Source organism: Mobula hypostoma, chromosome 4 (genome assembly GCF_963921235.1).
Source record: "Mobula hypostoma chromosome 4, sMobHyp1.1, whole genome shotgun sequence".
In the NCBI taxonomy this organism is placed as follows: domain Eukaryota; kingdom Metazoa; phylum Chordata; class Chondrichthyes; order Myliobatiformes; family Myliobatidae; genus Mobula; species Mobula hypostoma.
This window is the reverse complement of record NC_086100.1, coordinates 95,389,575-95,408,632: the sequence shown is the minus strand read 5'-3', so window position 1 is coordinate 95,408,632 and position 19,058 is coordinate 95,389,575. Positions and strand designations below refer to the sequence as shown.

The window sequence follows — 19,058 nt, the reverse complement described above, 5'->3', positions numbered from 1 at the left end:
GAGACACAAGCTTGAATCCTACTAAGGTGTGCTTCATTAATGGTAACTTTGAAACTACAGGACTGTTCCAAAAGCCATCTGGGAAGGAAACAGGACATCTTTATCCAGTTTGGCCTAGGATACAGCTCCATTCACATTCAAGTGAACTAGTAAATAAAAATAAAATCCTGTGAAAGCTATGAGAGAAACACAAATTTGGATAAACATGCTGATGTAGAGTATACATGCAGCAAAGAGAGCTCCAAATTCCACCACCTTCAGTTTCTAGTAAAATTTCATTTCATTCCTTATGATGTAAAAACACATATTCATACATCACATTGAGCCTACAATATTTATAGCATCTCCCCATTTTGAAAATTTAGGCTCAGTGTTGATATCACTTTTGCCTTCCAATTCCCACTGTTCTTCCTATTTGTTTAATAACTCCTTGTAACTTGATGTTTCCATCACCTTACAGGACACCATTATCCTCCTACCACAAGCAGTACCTAGCCACCATCCTTAGTCCCTACTTCCTGATGCTCAACCTGTTTCTTTGCCACATTAACAAAGTGTTTTCCATCGCATGAGATTTACAGTAGTGCCAATCTCTTCCAAGGGACTTTGCCAAATATCTTACATATGGTCATATACATTCCAACCGTAGACAATCGTTATACCTGATTGGGTTTAATGAGCACATTCTGTTCTATGAAACACCATGTGTGGGTCTCTCATCAACTCAGTAGAAAGCTTAAGGGAGATAGGCATATGAATGAATATAATACAGGGAATAGAGGGATATGGGTTATGCAAATGCAGAAGAAATTTAGATTAGGCATTATGTTCAGCACACATATTATGAGAGTTTAGGATTTTGTCTGACTCTGGAAGTCTGTGCTCCTAATGTCCACAGATTTGGTAAAGACAACTATTACTGACCTGTAGCTTCCTTTTTGTGTCCTCGGAAGACTTGAAGCTCCTCCTTCAAGTTCCGAATGTCAAACATTTTACAGAGGTGATCACGCGATGCTGTGAGAAGCCAGTTACCATTCTGATTCCATTTAACTTCCATGACTGTGTTCTTGTGAGCATGACTGGGAAGAAACATCATAATCAGAGTATGAACTACATAAACACAATTACAGATCTAACACTGCAAAGCACAATGAATTTAATCATTATTTCAAACAGTTCAATGGTACAAATGTCAACATTTTTTTCCATTTATGGATTGTGGAAATCAGAGGCAGGACTGGATTTTGCCCATCTCTAGGGTGGTAGTTAGGAATCAACTATATTTCCAGGGTTGGACTGGGTAAAAATATTAAGATTTGTTCCCGGAGGATAGTGAACCAGTTTAGGTTTTTCTAACAATGCAGCAATCTTCGTCCATACGGTGGAGGTACAGCACATAAGGAAGTCATTTTTTAAAGGAGCAATACTAAAATAATCTCACTATCCTACTTTTATCCAAAAACCTTGCAATGATCTTGGCTTCTATAAGCATCTAAATGTTTGGTACAAGTATCTCTGTCCCAACCAAATAATGCACCATCAGTAAAAACATCCCAAACTTCAACAAACAGAAATTTTGCCTAATATCTAATCTCACTGCAATGTTTTTTAAATTGTGGCTTGCAACCACAAGAGAAAACAAAATTTCCCAACTTACTTAATGGAATTCTAAAATGTAAACAAAGTCTACTATTAAATCCCCTCCCTCAATTATTGTTTATGTTTTACTGGTCCAGCACCTTAACTCTCTCCCTATCCTAGTGAATACCATACTAGGGAATCTTGTGTCTGATGCCTTTAAACTGAGTGCTGAAAACTGCAAGATTACTTAAAATTAATCTTTGCCATCTATTAAGTCATTACTCCTGTACTGCAATTATCTGCACAACTACTTCATACAACACAAAATTCTTTTCCCAGTATCGTGTACTTTTACCCACAGCCACGAATACACATAGTGTGTCAAGCTGCATATTACTATCCCAGGGATTGTACTACCTGCCCACAATCCTCCAATTCAAATTACAAATCCACTGCATTCTTTGGTATACACCCTTTTTCATGGTCAGCAGTTAATTTCCTATAAAAGATGTAACAAAATCTGCAGTGTCTGCTGCTCTTTGTCTCAGACACACGATTGCCTACAGAGCCTCAGCCCTCTATTCTTAGCTGACAGTTCCCAGAGCTCTGATCTCTCTTTATGCTTCAAACCTGGACCTGACTGCACAACAGGTACCATATGTTACTCCCAGTTCCTGCAGCAATTAATACCACAGTAAAGGCCAAAAATAATAGCAAATGTTCCTAATTTGGAATACTCCTTATACTGGCACCCCAGGAAGAAATTGTATGAGTGACTAATAACATGCCTCAACTGTGATCAGAATCTAAATCATGACTTATTTTAAACTTTCTTCTTCAACTGAGAATTACTGTAACTCTAGTCCACCGCAATAGAACTAAACTATGGCTTTGCTCTCTGGACCATAATAGGCCAGAGCTTAACAATGCAGAATCCATTAAACAGAATCAGTATTTTCCTTCATTTGTGTCTCAAATTTTGCTGGCGGAAGCTCCAGGAAATTAAAAGCTTGAAATTCCTCTTTAACTTCAATGAAAATACTTCCTCCCTGCTAGACTTCTAGCTGAGTTAATCCCATTAGTGGCCTAGACAGCAATACATTGTGAACAGCATTTGCATTGAAACCATCATGACTTACAGTGTTGCAAGACTTTGACCGTTCTTAGGATCCCAGAATTTGATTGGCTGTTGACTGTCTTTACTTCCAGATACAACCAATCCCTTGGTGGGATGCCAGTCTACACACTTCACATCAGCACCATGTCCTAGTGAGAGCACAAATACATTACAAGTATTACTCAAACTACTTTACAATCTTCTCATTAAACTGCACTTGGAACTCAGTCAATCCATCCACATGATCAGAAAAGGGGAGGCACAGTGGCGTGTGGTGGTTAGTACATTGTTTTACAGTACAGGCACCCGGGTTCATTTCCTGCTGTGCCTGAAAACAGCATGTCCGTTCTTCCCGTGACCACATGGGTTTCCATCGGTCGGTAAGTTGATTATTATAAATTGCTCCGTGATTCGGCTAGGATTAAATCGGGGATTGGTGGGCGGTGTGGCTCAAAGTGCCAGAATGGTCTATTCCACGTTGTATCTCAATCAACCAATAAATAAATAAGTTTGGCACTTACACTCAAGTGGCCACTTTATTAGGTACACTTGTAATAGAAGTATCTAATCAGCCAATCATGTGGCAGCAACTCAATGAATAAAAGCATGGAGAACAGTCAAAAGGTTTAGTTATTCAGTCCAAATATCAGAATGAGGAATAAATGTGACCTAAGTGACCTTAACTGTGCAATGATTATTGGTGCCAGACAGGGCAGTTTGAGTACTTCTAAAACTGCTGATCTCCTGGGATTTTCACGCACAAGTCACCAGAGTTTATAGAGAATGGTGTGAAAAAGAAATATCATCCAGTGAGCAAAAATGCCTTATTAATGAGAGGTCAGAGCAGAATGGCCACACTGGTTCAAGCTACCACTAGGCAACAGTAACTCAAATAATCATCCGTTACAACAGTGATGTGCAGTCAAGCATCGCTGAATGCACAACACATCAAACCTTCAAGTGGATGGGCTACAGCAGCAGAAGATCAATTTGGCTTCACCTCCTGTGACCATAGAGTAATTGTCTTATTAACCCGACACAAAAAACTCATCCTTTGTACTTCTGAAACATGCTTTAATCCCAGCAATGGCCAGCCCAACTGCATAAACAATGTGTTCAACTAAGGCACAACACACTGCAGTCCATCTTTCTACTAAGCTCTGCAAGTAACATTACCCTTCCTCTCCAGTCATATACAGCAAATTAAACCACAGCAAAGCAAAGACATGGTAACCTGGTTTAGAAAGTAACCCCTCTTTCATCTCCAGTTGCAAAGTAAAGTTTGAGAATCTTTTGCTTTACTGCATTAATTACTCATAAACTGTGTTCTGATCTTCATCTAAGTCACAATAATGGACAAACACAAACCGCCTACACTAACACACAAACAATTGTACTTTTCATGTCTTTATTTAACACATTGTTGAATCATTCACAATCCATGCTAGGAAAAGTATGCGAGTCCTTGTATTTAATAACTGGTATAACTTCCATTAGCAGCAATAATCTCCACCAAACATTTCCTGTAGTTTCTCATCAGAATTGCACAACGGTGAGGAAGAATTTTACGCTATTCAAGCAGTTCATCAATACTTCTGGGATACCTTGCATGAACAGCCCTCTTCAGGACATGCCACAACATCTCAATTAGGTTAAGGTCTGGACTCTGACTTGGCCATTCCAAAACACAGATTTTCTTCTTTTTAAAGCATTCTGTTGATTTACTCTTGTGACTATGGAAGCTTTGTGACTGTTATGAAATCTATCCATACCATCCTTTGGCCATAACAGTCACACACTTATAGATACCGATTGCAACGTTTCAACTGTAAACCCAAAGACGGTCGGGTTTACCGTTGAAACATTGCAATCAGTTTCTGTAAGTATGTGACTGCTAAGGCCAAATGATAATATGGATAGATTTACTCTGGTGTTTCAGATCATTACCTTGTTGTATCATCCCACTTCTATCATCCAGCTTCAGGTGATGGCTGCTACCCTGACAGTCTCCTGTAAAATGCCTTGATACGATTTTGAATTCATTGTTCCCTCAACGATTGCAAGCTTCAGGCCCTGAAGCAGCAAAGCAGCCCCAAACCATGATGCTCCTTCCACCATACTTCACAGCTGGGATGAGGTTTTGGTGTTGGTGTGTAGTACCCTTTTCTCTTCCTAACATAACAATGTGCATTTCTGCCAAAAAACTAAACTTCTGTTTCAGCTGTCCACAGAACATAGTCCCAGAAGCATTGTAGAACATCCACGTGATCTTTTGCAAACTTGAGACTTGCAGCAATGTTTTTTTTGGAGAGCAGTGGTTTCCTCCATGGTGTTCTTTCAGGAACACCATTCTTATTCAGTGCTTTTCTTTTAGTGGACACATAAATAGAGACTTCAGTAAGTTCTAGAAATTCCTGCAGGTCTTTTGCTGTTACCCTGGGGTTCTACTTCACCTCCTTCAGCATTGTATGTTGTGCAGGACACCCACTCCTAGGGAGAATAGCAGAAGTATTGAATTTCTTTCATCTGTAGGCAATTTCTCTTTCTGTGGACTGATGAACACTCAGATCTTTAGAAATGTTTTTGTAGCTTTTTCCAGCTTTATGCATCTCTACAATTCTTCTAACATTCTCAGAAAATTATTCTGATCAAGGCATGGTGCAAATAAACAGATCTTTCTTTAGAAGAGCACAGTCTGTCAGTAACCTGACTTTGTGGCTTTTTAAAAAGGGCAGGGGACCTTTACAACTCACACCTCCAATCTCATCTCATTGATTGGAATACACACTCCAAATATCTTTTATAGACAGCATTACCCCAGAGGTTCACATACTTTTTTGAACCTAGACTGCGATACTTTAAATGATGTACTCAGTATTGACTAGAAGTACAATTGCTTGTGTGCAATTAGCTTAGGCAGATTGAGTTTGTCTATTATTGTGGCTTAAATATCAGACCACATTTTATGAGCAATTAATGCAGAAAAGCAGGTAATCGCAAAGGGTCACGATTTTTTTCTTGCAACTGTATAACCATATCACAAACATCCAAATGAGTTCACTAAACTCACAGGAATTAGGTAACAGAGTTATTCACCAAATTCACTTAGAAATCAGAATGCACAAAGTTCTAACTCATCTAACCCATTGGTTATATAAAGTTGGAAGTAAAACAACAAAAAATGCAAACGCTCGATTTCAGTAAAGTGGCTTGCAGGTGAAATCCATGGACACTACCTCATTATTGCACTATTTTCTGCACTTTTATTCTAATATTATTTGAGTAATTTATAGATTTGTATGTCTCACACTGTATGCCTGCTTCAAAACAATGCATTTTATATCATATGTCAGTGATAATAAATCTGATTCTTTAATCACATACTAAAACTTTGCTCCAAAATTGCACTTTCCTCTCCAACAACTCAAAATCTTTTTGATGTCCAATTTATCCAAGTTGATCAAAATTCATCCAGCTCTTCTTTTAGTAAAGAACCTTTGCTATCCACTTGAGAGCCTCGGTAATAACATCTCATCTGAAAGGTGGCATCCCCAAAGTTAAGCACTCCCTCAATACTGCATTGATGCTTTCTCGAGGCACCGCCTCTTGAAGATGTTCTCAATGGTGGGGAGGGTTGTGCCTGTGATTTGGTCAAAGAAATTTGATTAAATTCCTGTTGATGGACTTGAACCTGGTACTTTCTACTTCAGAATCAGCTACACTGTTATGAACTGCTTTCCAAAATTTACAACTGCTGTTGTTAGAACAAAATTTACAAACTAAACATTTATTCATGATTTAGTGCAAATATGGATCATTTAATTCATAGCATACTTTACCTTAATACTGTTTTTGATAAGGAATGGAAGAAAGAATATCACAGGATAGAATTTATGGAGCTAATTCTGTACAATGACACATGGCAAATGGATAAACAACCAAAGTGCAAAAGTGCAGAGTGATGGCAGCGACATCCAGGACTTGCAACGCTACTTAGAAAGGCTCTATGTTATCGCATACTTGGTTCATGTTGTAAGCAATTTTACACTTTTCCCCAAGTTTAAACATTCTACAATCCCCAATGGTTTAATGATTTAGCTGGGCTTTACATGACTGAAATAATCCATGATGCAAGGCTACTAAGTATAACAAGAAATTAAGTTAGGCTTTGAAGAGTCGAGGAACAGTTCGAAGATAATGTGAACAACTTGTGTACATTTTAAAGCTTCTAATTCTGTTAATGTGGATTTATTTTTAGCATGTGCTGAATACAAGATAAGACATTTTCAGAAGCGATATTTTCTGTGACTAGGTGATACTAAATATTTTATGATGTAATTCTATGATTATGGAGTCAAAGATGGTATTGATTTATTTATTCACATACAAAAACTACACAATTATAGAGCACCAAGAATGTTACCAAAGGGCAATTTTCTTATTTTTTAATTCTCCCCTTCCTCTAGACTTCTCTATCACCATCTCAAGGCATAGGTGAGTTACAAAAATCCATTACAAATTCACAGACTTCACATATATCTTGATCATACCTCCTCCCAGTTTGCTTTGGCTCTGTCCAACCTGTTTTGATGAGACTTCTCTCATTAGTGCATTTTAAATATCTTCCTTTATTTTAACCATAGCTTTTCCATTACAGTTAACCTTACTCTCAACCAAACTTGAACCCATCCACATCTGCGATAGGGCTTTCATTGTCCTCGCATTCCACACCTCCAGGTTCCATATCCAAAAAAAAATCACCCTCATAATTTCTACCATCTTTAATGAGATACCAACACCAGACAAGCTTTTTCTTACTCTCCCAGAGTTCCAAATGGACAAGCCTCTCTATAACTGTCCGATTCACTACCACTTCCCTTAATATGGCAGCCTGCGACTACAAAGCACATCACCTCTTTTTTTCTAGCTTTTGGAAACCCAAGTATGCCTCACAGGTGAAGCAACAGTTTACTTGTACTTCTTCCAATCTACATTTAGTGCTCACTATATGCACCCCTCCAAACACCAATTGGGTAATGGTTTTGCAGAGCATTTCTGTTCAATCTGTAAAGGGACCCTGAGTCTCTAGTCCCATGTCACTTTAATTCTCCACTAAAACTCTGATTCTGTCCACGGCTTTTCCAATGAGGTTCAATGTGAACTCAAGAAACACCATTTTGTCTTCTATCCATATTGCTGCCCTCAGGACACAAAACTGAAGTCACCGATGTCAAGTAATCTCCAGTTTGTGTCAGAATGGTATCATTCTGACGTAAATGAAAAGCAAAGGTTGAAGATTCTTAAAATCTGGAAACAATAAAGGCAGGGTCATTGATCAGCCTTCCTCTCTCTCCGCAGATAGTGCCTGACCAACCAGCAATTTCCAGCATTTTCTATTTTAATCAAATTCTGAGGTCATCAAGTTGCAGTGTTATTTCAATAATTATTTTATTTTATTTAGAGACGCACTGCGGAACAGGCCCTTCCAGCCCAATGAGCCACACCGCAGCAACCCACCCATTTAACCCAGCCTAATCACAGGACAATTTACAATCAAGAGAAAATCTGCAGATGTTGGAAATCCAAGCACCACACACAAGATGCTGGAGGAACTCAGCAGGCCAGGCAGCATCCACAGGAAAAAGTACAGTCGACATTTCAGGCCGAACTCCTTAGTGGAGGAGATCACGGACAGACACATCGGAATAGGCTCAATCAGCACTTTGGTGGTGCCCGAGGTTGCGAGAACCCACATTGGTAACGGTGGAGTCCGGGTTTAGAATATGCCCTGGATTGTTAAGAGCCGTTGAGGTCAGCAGGAATCATGGTCTGGAGAGGTCCGGGCCTGCTGGCATTAACAATTTACAATGACTAATTAACCCATTAACCAATACGGCTTTGGAATGTGGGTGGAAACCACAGCACCTGGTGGAAAACTACGTATTCATGGCGAGGACGTACAGTACCAACTCCTTACAGGACAACACCAGAACTGAATTCCAAGCTCCAAGCTGTCATAGCGTCGTGCTAACTGTTACGCCACTGGTGGCACCCCTCTCTACACAGATGCTGTCTGCCCTGCTGAATATTTCTAACATTCTCGATCGTTTGCATTTTCCAGCAATTGCCATGTTCTGTTTCCCTCAGTTACAACAATTGTTACTTCTCTTTTCTGTTTGATTCATCACTTGCTACTTATACACGCTCTGGATGTGTGGCCAATTGTGTTTGAAATGAAACTACTACTATATAGAAAGCTCGCAGATACAAAAGTAACAATCGCTGTTCCAGTTTTCCTCATTCACTCTTGATAGCCTTCCCTTGTAAAACAAGCCAATAATGCTTTTGAAACTTCTCCAGCTTTTCTTTAAACATTCTATAAAAGCCAGACTGGTTGTGTCTCCAAATACCTGGGGCGAGTACTTCAAATAAATGCAATGGGCAAGGTTTTAATCAATTTGGCAGGGTGAGGGAAGCATTGGAGCACTAAAAAGGAAAAACAAGATGTATTAGTGATAGTTGCATGATATTAGGGAGAATCTAATTTAGAAAGAATGTCCATGTCAACCTTATAGTGCATTCAAATAGATGAGGTACAGGCATTAATGGTTACAATGAAATGTTCTGATAACAGAAAACTGTCATAGGAAAAAAGGCAACTAGCTCAGTCCAGATGAAAGGTCTTAACCTGAAATATTGACTGCTCATCACTCCATAAATTCTGACCTGAACTTCTCCAAAGTTTTGTGTGGTTACTAAACATTTCCGAACAAGAAACCCTGTGCACAAAAGAGAATGGTATGAGTACTGCATTACACTACAAAATTATTTGTAATGGCTAGGGAAACAGAATTCCCATGGATAAAAGGAAGTGTTACTGGCAACAATACAAAAGCTGCAATTGTGTATCCATGATGGGGTTGACCACTGTGTAACAGCACCTAGGAATGCTTTAACTTGTCAAAACAAAACAAACTGAAATTCTGTCCCTCAGGTTTACAGTCTGGACCTCATTTTCAAGATAGATGGGTGCAAGAATTTTGAGGTGGTGATATTGGAGTTATGTAGATCTGGGTAATAATGTTGCAAAGTGAAAAATTGATTCCATATTCCAGAAAACTTACTCAATTTTTTTTGATGTTCCCAGCCCAATGAAAAAAGGTTATCCTCAATCTCTGTTTTTTGGGAATAAGGCAATTCAAGTATTACAAATGTCAGAAGGGGAACATTCAGACAAAATGCTTTTTTCACAATGTTTAGATTAACTAGAGAAAAGGTTAGTGCAATCTAGAATAAAAATACTTAATTAGTGAAAGCCAGCTTTAGCTATCTGGCTGGGGTAAAATGGCAACAAAGATTGATAAGCAAACCCAAATGAGCAATGGGTACCCTTTAAAGAGGAAACAGTTTGGCTAAGTTCCCACAGGAGCCAGACACAAAGTTTTCTAGATAATGGAAGAGATTATAGAAAATATGATAGATTTCATATTGATGAATAGCTAAGAACCAGTACAAGAAGTTCTAAGTAAAAATGAAAAAGGAAATAAAAAGTATTAAAGATTGACACAGAATAGACTGATAGTTAATGTAAAATGGGATTTAATTTTTTTTGTTATGTGTATAAGTAGTAACTGAGAGGTAACGGGAGGGATAGACAGTTAAGGACCAAAAATCAAATCTGTGGTTTAACTTAAAGATCACGGTAGATGTACTAAATGAGTATATGCCATTTCTACTACTGTAGATACAGTTGTCAAAGCCAAAGTCAAGGGAAATTATTGCGATAATGAAAATGCAAAAATTGAAGAGCGAGGTACCAAAAAAGATGGCTGTACAAACAGCACATATGTCATCGGATCTGAATGCTAGGCAGTTGAGGGAAGGAAGAGTCAGAGTACTACAGCACAGAAACAGGCCCTTTGGCCCAATGAGACATGCCAAAATGATATTCTACCTGGCGTTACTGAGCCATTCCTGGACCACAGCCCACCATAAACCCTCCCATTCACGTACCTATCCAAACTTTTCTTAGTTGTTGTAATTAAAATTGTATCCACCACTTCCGTTGGCAACTCATTCCACAGTCACACCACCCTCTCAGTGGAGATGTTCCCCAAATACTTCACCTTTTACCCTTAACTCATGACCTCTAGTTGCAGTCTCACCCTACTCAGTGGAAAAAGCTGGCTTGCACTTACCCAATCTATATCCCTCAATTTTGTATATCTCTATCAAATCTCCCCTCATTCTCCAACACACCAAAAAAAAACAAAGTCCTAATCTATTCAACCTTCCCCTATAATTCAGATCCCGGCATCATCTTTGTAAATTTTCTCTGTACTCTTTCAATCTTAGTGGAAAATATGTAAGCACAAGACCAAACCATCAAATATTTGAAACTGTTATGACTTTATTCAAAAAGGATGCAAGAATAAACCCAAAGACTGGTCAGCACTATCAGAATCAATAAGATGGGCAAAATTAATAGCCAGTTGAGAATGCATATTTAGGGAGGTCCACACAGCACGTTAGATGTCAGCTATGTGTAACTACCATATATTTTGGTTAGGAAGCAGAAAGGTTTGTATCTTTCACTGGAAAAGGGCTAAAGCTTTTGTATCTTTTACTGGTAGTAAAGAGTCACAGAATGGACTTGTTACCAAAACCAAACAGGCAATACCAACAGGGATACTGGCCAATTAGCCAAGGGACAAAGAACGGGCATGGCCATAACTATCTTTCAGAATGAATGAAAAAAAAAGACAGTGATATTCCTCAGGACCACCACTTGTATTGATGTAGTAATGGTTTGTAGCATACCTTCAAGACATGTCAATGGCATGGAACTTGAAAGCAAAGAGTGTGAAGAATAATGACCATGCCAGACAGGAAGGCTAGTGGACTGGACATGTATGTGGTAGATAAGAGTTAACCAAAAAAGTGCAAGAACGACAAAAGATAATAAAAGTTTAAGAGTGCAAGTCATAAAGACCAAGGTATATTTACATGCTGTTTTGAAGGCTGTCAGGACAAGTTAGGAAAGCTACTTTCCCTAAAGTTCTGTTATTATATTTCATAAATCCATTTGATGTGCACTATACCACTTGATTAGTAGAAAAACTTGTCAAAAATCAAAATTATATCTAAGAAATACTAAATAGGTGAACACACTACCATTAGCTGAACTCTCTTTAAATACATGGGCCTACCGTATATAGCTCTGTTGACCCAGCGGAGATTTCCATTTGACAACAGACAATCGACAATAGGTGCAGGAGTAGTCCATTCAGCCCTTCGAGCCAGCACCACCATTCACTGTGATCATGGCCCCATGATCAGTATCCCATTCCTGCCTTCTCCCCATATCCCTTGACTCCACTATCGTTACGAGCTCTATCTAACTCTTTCTTGAAAGAATCCAGAGAATTGGCCTCCACTGCCTTCTGAGGCAGAGCATTCCACAGATCCACAACTCTCTGGGTGAAAATGTTTTTCCTCAACTCCGTTCTAAATGGCCTACCCCTTATTCTCAAATTGTGGCCTCTGGTTCTGGACTTCCCCAACATCGGGAACATGTTTCCTGCCTCCAGCGTGTCCAATCCCTTAATAATCTTATATGTTTCAATCAGATCCCCTCTCATCCTTCTAAATGCCAGTGTATACAAGCCCAGTCGCTCCAATCTTTCAATATATGACAGTCCTGCCATCCCGGGAATTAACCTTGTGAACCTACGCTGCACTCCCTCAATAGCAAGAATGTCCTTCCTCAAATTTGGAGACCAAAACTGTACACAATACTCCAGGTGTGGCCTCACCAGGGCCCTGTACAACTGCAGAAGGACCTCTTTGCTCCTATACTCAACTCCCCTTGTTATGAAGGCCAACATGCCATTAGCTTTCTTCACTGCCTGCTGTACCTGCATGCTTACTTTCAGTGACTGATGAACAAGGACACCAAGATTTCATTGTACTTCCCCTTTTCCTAACTTGACACCATTCAAATAGTAATCTGCCTTCCTGTTCTTGCCACCAAAGTGGATAACCTCACATTTATCCACATTAAACTGCATCTGCCCACTCACCCAACCTGTCCAAGTCATCCTGCATTATCTCGACATCCTCCACACATTTCACACTACCATCCAGCTTTCTGTCATCTGCAAATTTGCTAATGTTACTTTCAATCCCTTCATCTAAAATTAATGTATATTGTAAATAGCTGCGGTCTCAGCACTGAGCCTTGCGGTACCCCATTAGTCACTGCCTGCCATCCTGAAAGGGACCCGTTAATCCCTACTCTGTTTCCTGTCTGCCAACCAATTTACGATTCGTGTCAGTACCCTACCCCCAATACCATGTGCTCTAATTTTGCCCACTAATCTCCTATGTGGGACCTTATCAAAGGCTTTCCAAAAGCCAAGGTACACTACATCCACTGGCTCTCCCTTGTCCATTTTCAAAGTTACATCTTCAAAAAATTTCAGAAGATTAGTTAAGCATGATTTCCCCTTCGTAAATCGATGCTGACTCGGACTGATCCTGTTACTGCTATCCAAATATGCCACTATTTCATCTTTTATAATTGACTCCAGAATCTTCCCCACCACTGATGTCAGGCTAACTGGTCTATAATTGCCTGTTTTCTCTCTCCCTCCTTTCTTAAACAGTGGGATAACATTAGCTACCCTCCAGTCTTCAGGAACTGATCCTGAATCTATAGAACATTGGAAAATAATTACCAATATGTCCACAATTTCTAGAGCCACCTCCTTAAGTACCCTGGCGGGCAGACCATCAGGCCCTGGGGATTTATCAGCCTTCAGTCCCATCGGTCTATCCAACACCATTTTCAGCTTAATGTGAATCTCCTTCAGTTCCTCCGTTAACCTAGGCCCTCCAGCCACTATTACACCTGGGAGATTGTTTGTGTCTTCCCTAGTGAAGACAGATCCAAAGTACCCATTCAACTCGTCTGCCATTTCCTTGTTCCCCATAATAAATTCACCCATTTCTGTCTTCAAGGGCCCAACTTTGGTCTTAACTAATTTTTTCCTCTTCACATACTAAGCTTCTTTTACTATCCTCCTTTAAATTCTTGGCTAGCTTGCCTTCATATCTCATCTTTTCCCCCTGTATTGCCTTTTTAGTTATCCTCTGTTGCTCTTTAAAAGTTTCCCAGTCCTCTGGCTTCCTGCTCACCTTTGCTATGTTATACTTCTCCTTTTAAATCTTTTTATTGAATAAGTATACAAAAAGGTAAGCCATATAGGCACTAATACACTGTTAGAATATAATAAAATTACAGGAGATATTAATACAGAAAAAAAATGATACAAACAAGGTAATTTAAACATAACATACTAAGGTAACATAATAGTATACTAATTTATATATATATATATCAATAAAGGAAAAAAAACCCACCGTGCAACTAAACTAAAAGCAAAGCAAAGCAATGGGCTAACTTGGAACCAAGTAGAGTTAAAGAACTCAAAATCACGTCCTCAAACCCGACCTCCATTAAAAACAGTAAAACAAAACAAGGGTATATAAATATGGAGCAAAAAAGAGAAGAAAAAAAAATTCATTAAATGAAAATATTGAATAAAAGATCTCCAGGTCTGTTCAAATTTAAGTGAGGAATCATAAAGATTGCTTCTAATTTTCTCCAAATTCAAGCATAATATCGTCTGAGAAAACCAAAAAATGTAGTTGGAGCATTAAGCTCTTTCCAATGTTGTAAGATACATCTTTTCACCATTAAAGTAAGAAATGCAATCATTCTACGGGCTGAAGGAGAAAGATTACTGGAAATTTTAGGTAGTCCAAAGATAGCAGTAATAGGGTGAGGAGAGATATCCATATTCAATACCTTTGAGATAATATTAAAAATGTCTCTCCAAAAAGTTTCCAGAGTAGGCCAAGACCAAAACATATGAGTTAAAGAGGCTATCTGCCCCGGACATCTATCACAAAAAGGATTAATATGAGAATAAAAGTGAGCCAGTTTATCTTTGGACATATGTGCTCTATGAACAACTTTAAATTGAATTAGGGAATGTTTAGCATAGATAGAGGAAGTATTGACTAATTGTAAAATCTGCCCCCAGTCATCCACGGAAATGATAGAACCCAATTCCTGTTCCCAATCTACCCTAATCTTATCAAATGGAGCTTCCCTAAGTTTCATAATAATATTATAAGTCATAGCCGATGCACCTTTCTGACATGGATTAAGGTTAATTATAGTATCTAAAATGTATGTAGGAGGAAGCATTAGAAAGGAAGAAAGTATAGTACTTAGGAAATTTCTAACTTGTAGATATCTAAAAAAATGTATTCTTGATAAATTATATTTATTAGATAATTGTTCAAAAGACATAAGGGAACCATCTAAAAATAAATCCAAAAACTGTGAAATACCCTTAGACTTCCAAATTTGAAAAGCACGATCCATAAAAGAGGGAGGAAAAAATATGTTACCTAAGATAGGAATCGCTAGCCCAAATTGGTTAAGATCAAAAAATTTTCTGAATTGAAACCAAATACATAAGGTATATTTAACTATCGGGTGAGAGACCTGTTTGAGGCGTTTCAAATCAAAAGGAAGAGAGGAACCTAAAATACAGCCAAGTGTATAGCCCTGAACAGATTGTAATTCCAATGCTACCCATTTGGGAATGGATAGTATATCCTGGTCAAATAACTAAAATTTCATATGTCAAATATTAATTGCCCAATAATAGAATCTAAAATTAGGTAATACTAAACCTCCATCTCTCTTAGCTTTCTGTAAATGTATTTTACCCAGTCTCGGGTTTTTATTTTGCCAAATAAATGAAGAAATTTTTGAGTCAACTTTATCAAAAAAAGATTTTGGAACAAAAATCGGTAATGCCTGAAATATATATAAAAATTTTGGCAGAAAAAACATCTTAACTGCATTAATACGACCAATCAAAGTTAAATATAATGGAAACCATTTAGATGAAAGTTGAATAATATGGTCAATTAAGGGTAAAAAGTTAATCTTGAATAAATCTTTGTGTTTACAAGTAATTTTAATCCCAAGATATGAAAAATAATTATTAATCAATTTAAACGGAAAGTTATAGAAACATAGAAACATAGAAAATAGGTGCAGGAGTAGGCCATTCGGCCCTTCGAGCCTGCACCGCCATTTATTATGATCATGGCTGATCATCCAACTCAGAACCCCGCTCCAGCCTTCCCTCCATACCCCCTGACCCCTGTAGCCACAAGGGCCATATCTAACTCCCTCTTAAACATAGCCAATGAACTGGCCTCAACAGTTTGCTGTGGCAGAGAATTCCACAGATTCACCACTCTCTGTGTGAAGAAGTTTTTCCTAATCTCGGTCCTAAAAGGCTTCCCCTCTATCCTCAAACTGTGACCCCTCGTTCTGGACCTCCCCAACATCGGGAACAATCTTCCCGCATCTAGCCTATCCAATCCCTTTAGGATCTTATACGTTTCAATCAGATCCCCCCTCAATCTTCTAAATTCCAACGAGTACAAGCCCAGTTCATCCAGTCTTTCTTCATATGAAAGACCTGCCATCCCAGGAATCAATCTGGTGAACCTTCTTTGTACTCCCTCTATGGCAAAGATGTCTTTCCTCAGATTAGGGGACCAAAACTGCACACAATACTCCAGGTGTGGTCTCACCAAGGCCTTGTACAACTGCAGTAGTACCTCCCTGCTCCTGTACTCGAATCCTCTCGCTATAAATTATGATATAAGGGAAGTTGTTTACTAATCGGGAAAAGTTCACTCTTACTAAGATTTAATTTATAACCTGAAAAAAGACTAAATTGTGCTAATAACTCTAAAACAGCAGGGATGGATATTTGAGGGTTAGAAATATATAAAAGTAAGTCATCAGCATAGAGTGATATTTTATGGGACTTTAAGCCCCGAGTTATCCCAGTAATATTTGGAGATTCTCGAATGGCAATTGCAAGAGGTTCTAATGCAATATCAAATAATAAAGGACTAAGAGGACAACCTTGTCGAGTACCTTGAAAAAGAGGGAAAAAAGGTGAGCTTAAAGAGTTAGTACGGACTGAGGCCACAGGAGAATGATATAACAGTTTGATCCAGGATATAAATTTCGAGCTAAAATTAAACATTTCAAGCACCTTAAATAAGTAGGCCATTCTACTCTATCAAAAGCTTTCTCAGCATCTAAAGAGATAACATGCTCAGGAACATTTTGTGAGGGGGTATAAACAATATTTAACAGTGTGCGAATGTTATAAAAAGAGTAACGACCTTTAATAAAACCCGCTTGGTCTTCCAAAATAATAAAAGGAAGTACTTTTTCTAATCTGTTTGCTAATAACTTAGAAAAACTTTTAGAATCAACATTTAATAAAGATATTGGTCTATAAGATGCACATTGAGCAGGATCTTTATCCTTCTTTAATATTAGAGAGATTGACGCTCTATTGAAAGATTCGGGAAGTTTACCAAGTTTTAATGAAGCCTCGAAAACCCTACAGAACCAAGGGATTAATTAAAGTGCAAAACATTTATAAAGTTCTGTGGTAAACCCATCAGGGCCAGGAGCTTTCCCCAGGTTCATAGAGGAAATAACATTCTTAATCTCATCAGTGGTAATGGGAGTATCTAGCATAGAAAACATATCCTGTGAAATCTCAGGGAAGTCTAGGTTATCTAAAAAATCATTCATATATTTAGAGTCTCGAGGAGACTCTGATTGATATAAGGAAGAATAAAAATCAAAGAAGGTTTGATTAATCCCCGCATGATCAAGTATCAGTCGATCATTTTGATTATAAATCTGATTAATTTGAGATTTAGCATAATTAGACTTCAATTGGTTAGCCAACAGTTTGCCAATTTTGTCACTGTGTACATAAAATTCACTTCTTGTTTAGTTTAATTGGTTTACAATCGAGGACGAAAGTAATAAACTGTGTTCCATTTGAAGTTCAGTTCTTTGTTTATATAACTCCTCAGAGGGAGCTGTAACATATTTCTTATCAATTTCCTTAATCTTGTCCACAATTACCAACTCCTCCTGCTTCAGCTTCTTCCTCAAAGCAGCAGAATACGAGATAATCTGACCACGAATATAAGCTTTAAAAATATCCCAAAGAATGTTCACAGAAATATCCTCTGTATAGTTGATTGTAAAAAAAAATCAATCTGTTCATTCATAAATTTAACAAAGTCCGAGTCCTGAAGCAACAGCGAATTAAAACGCCATTGTCTATTATTTTGTGTATTGGCCTGAATTTTAATAGAAAGCTTAAGTGGAGCATGATCCGAAATGGTTATAGAGTCATAATCACATTTAATCACTGAAGAAATAAGACGAGAGTCAATAAAGAAATAATCAATTCTTGAATAGGAATGATGAACATGTGAAAAAAAAGAAATATCTTTTTCCTGAGGATGCAAAATGTCCGTCGACCCAGAATCAGAGAGGAATGAATTAATCAAAGTTGCAGATTTATTAGTTAAGGTCCATAGAGGAGCCGAACAGTCCAAAGCTGGAGATAAACAAGTATTAAGATCTCTGCTCCAGATCAAGGAAAACTCATTCAAATTCGGGAACTGATTGAATAATGATTTATAAAATTCCGGACAGTCCATATTGGGAGCATAAACATTAACCAAAAGTACCTTTTTATTAAATAGTAGACCACTAACCAGTAGAAATCTACCATTCAGATCAGAGATAATATCATGTTGTATAAAAGTAACTGAGGAGTCTATAAAAATAGAGACGCCTCGAATCTTCACGTTAGAGTTCGAATGAAACTGTTGTTCCTTCCAGAATTTAAAAAAACGTAGTCTGTCCCCCCTCCGCACATGGGTCTCTTGTAAAAATAGAATTTGTGCTTTAAGTCTCTGGAACACTTTAAAAACTTTTTTCCTTTTAATAGGATGGTTAAGACCATTAGTATTCCAGGAGACAAAATTAATAATAGACTCCATAAACCCTAAAGTCAACCCGCAAAAAGGAGGATTGACGATAGGCTCGACCCACGAACCCGGAAAGGGAACAGAACAAATAAGAGATATCGGGAAGGAGAACGCAACCAATACTTCAATAGTGTACATAGCCCAAGAAGAAAAAAACTAAAACGTGATCCCCTCCCACCACCCCCCACCCCATAACCCCAAGGCTAAATCCAAAACAGACCAGCCAGAAAGAAGCACTAAAACTACCCCCATGACTTCCGATAGACACTCACTAAAAAAAAGTGTAAATATATAAAAGATCAGCTAGTTATAAAACAGTAAAAAAATTTTAAAAAGTAAATCAATTAAAACAAACACTTAATATAACAGAGAAAAAGCCAGA

General features: G+C 38.1%; 1 protein-coding gene across 1 annotated transcript in view; it reads right to left on the bottom strand.

Moving 5' to 3' along the window:
* The window catches only part of wdr33 (WD repeat domain 33), a 158,762-nt gene that overhangs the window by 55,878 nt on the left and 83,826 nt on the right, over positions 1–19,058 (bottom strand). Inside the window, exons 8-9 of the mRNA XM_063046180.1 lie at positions 2,721–2,847; positions 925–1,079 (exon numbers count right to left, since the gene is read on the bottom strand). Of these exons, the coding sequence (XP_062902250.1) occupies positions 925–1,079; positions 2,721–2,847 (282 nt within the window). The remainder of the gene's footprint in view (positions 1–924; positions 1,080–2,720; positions 2,848–19,058) is intronic.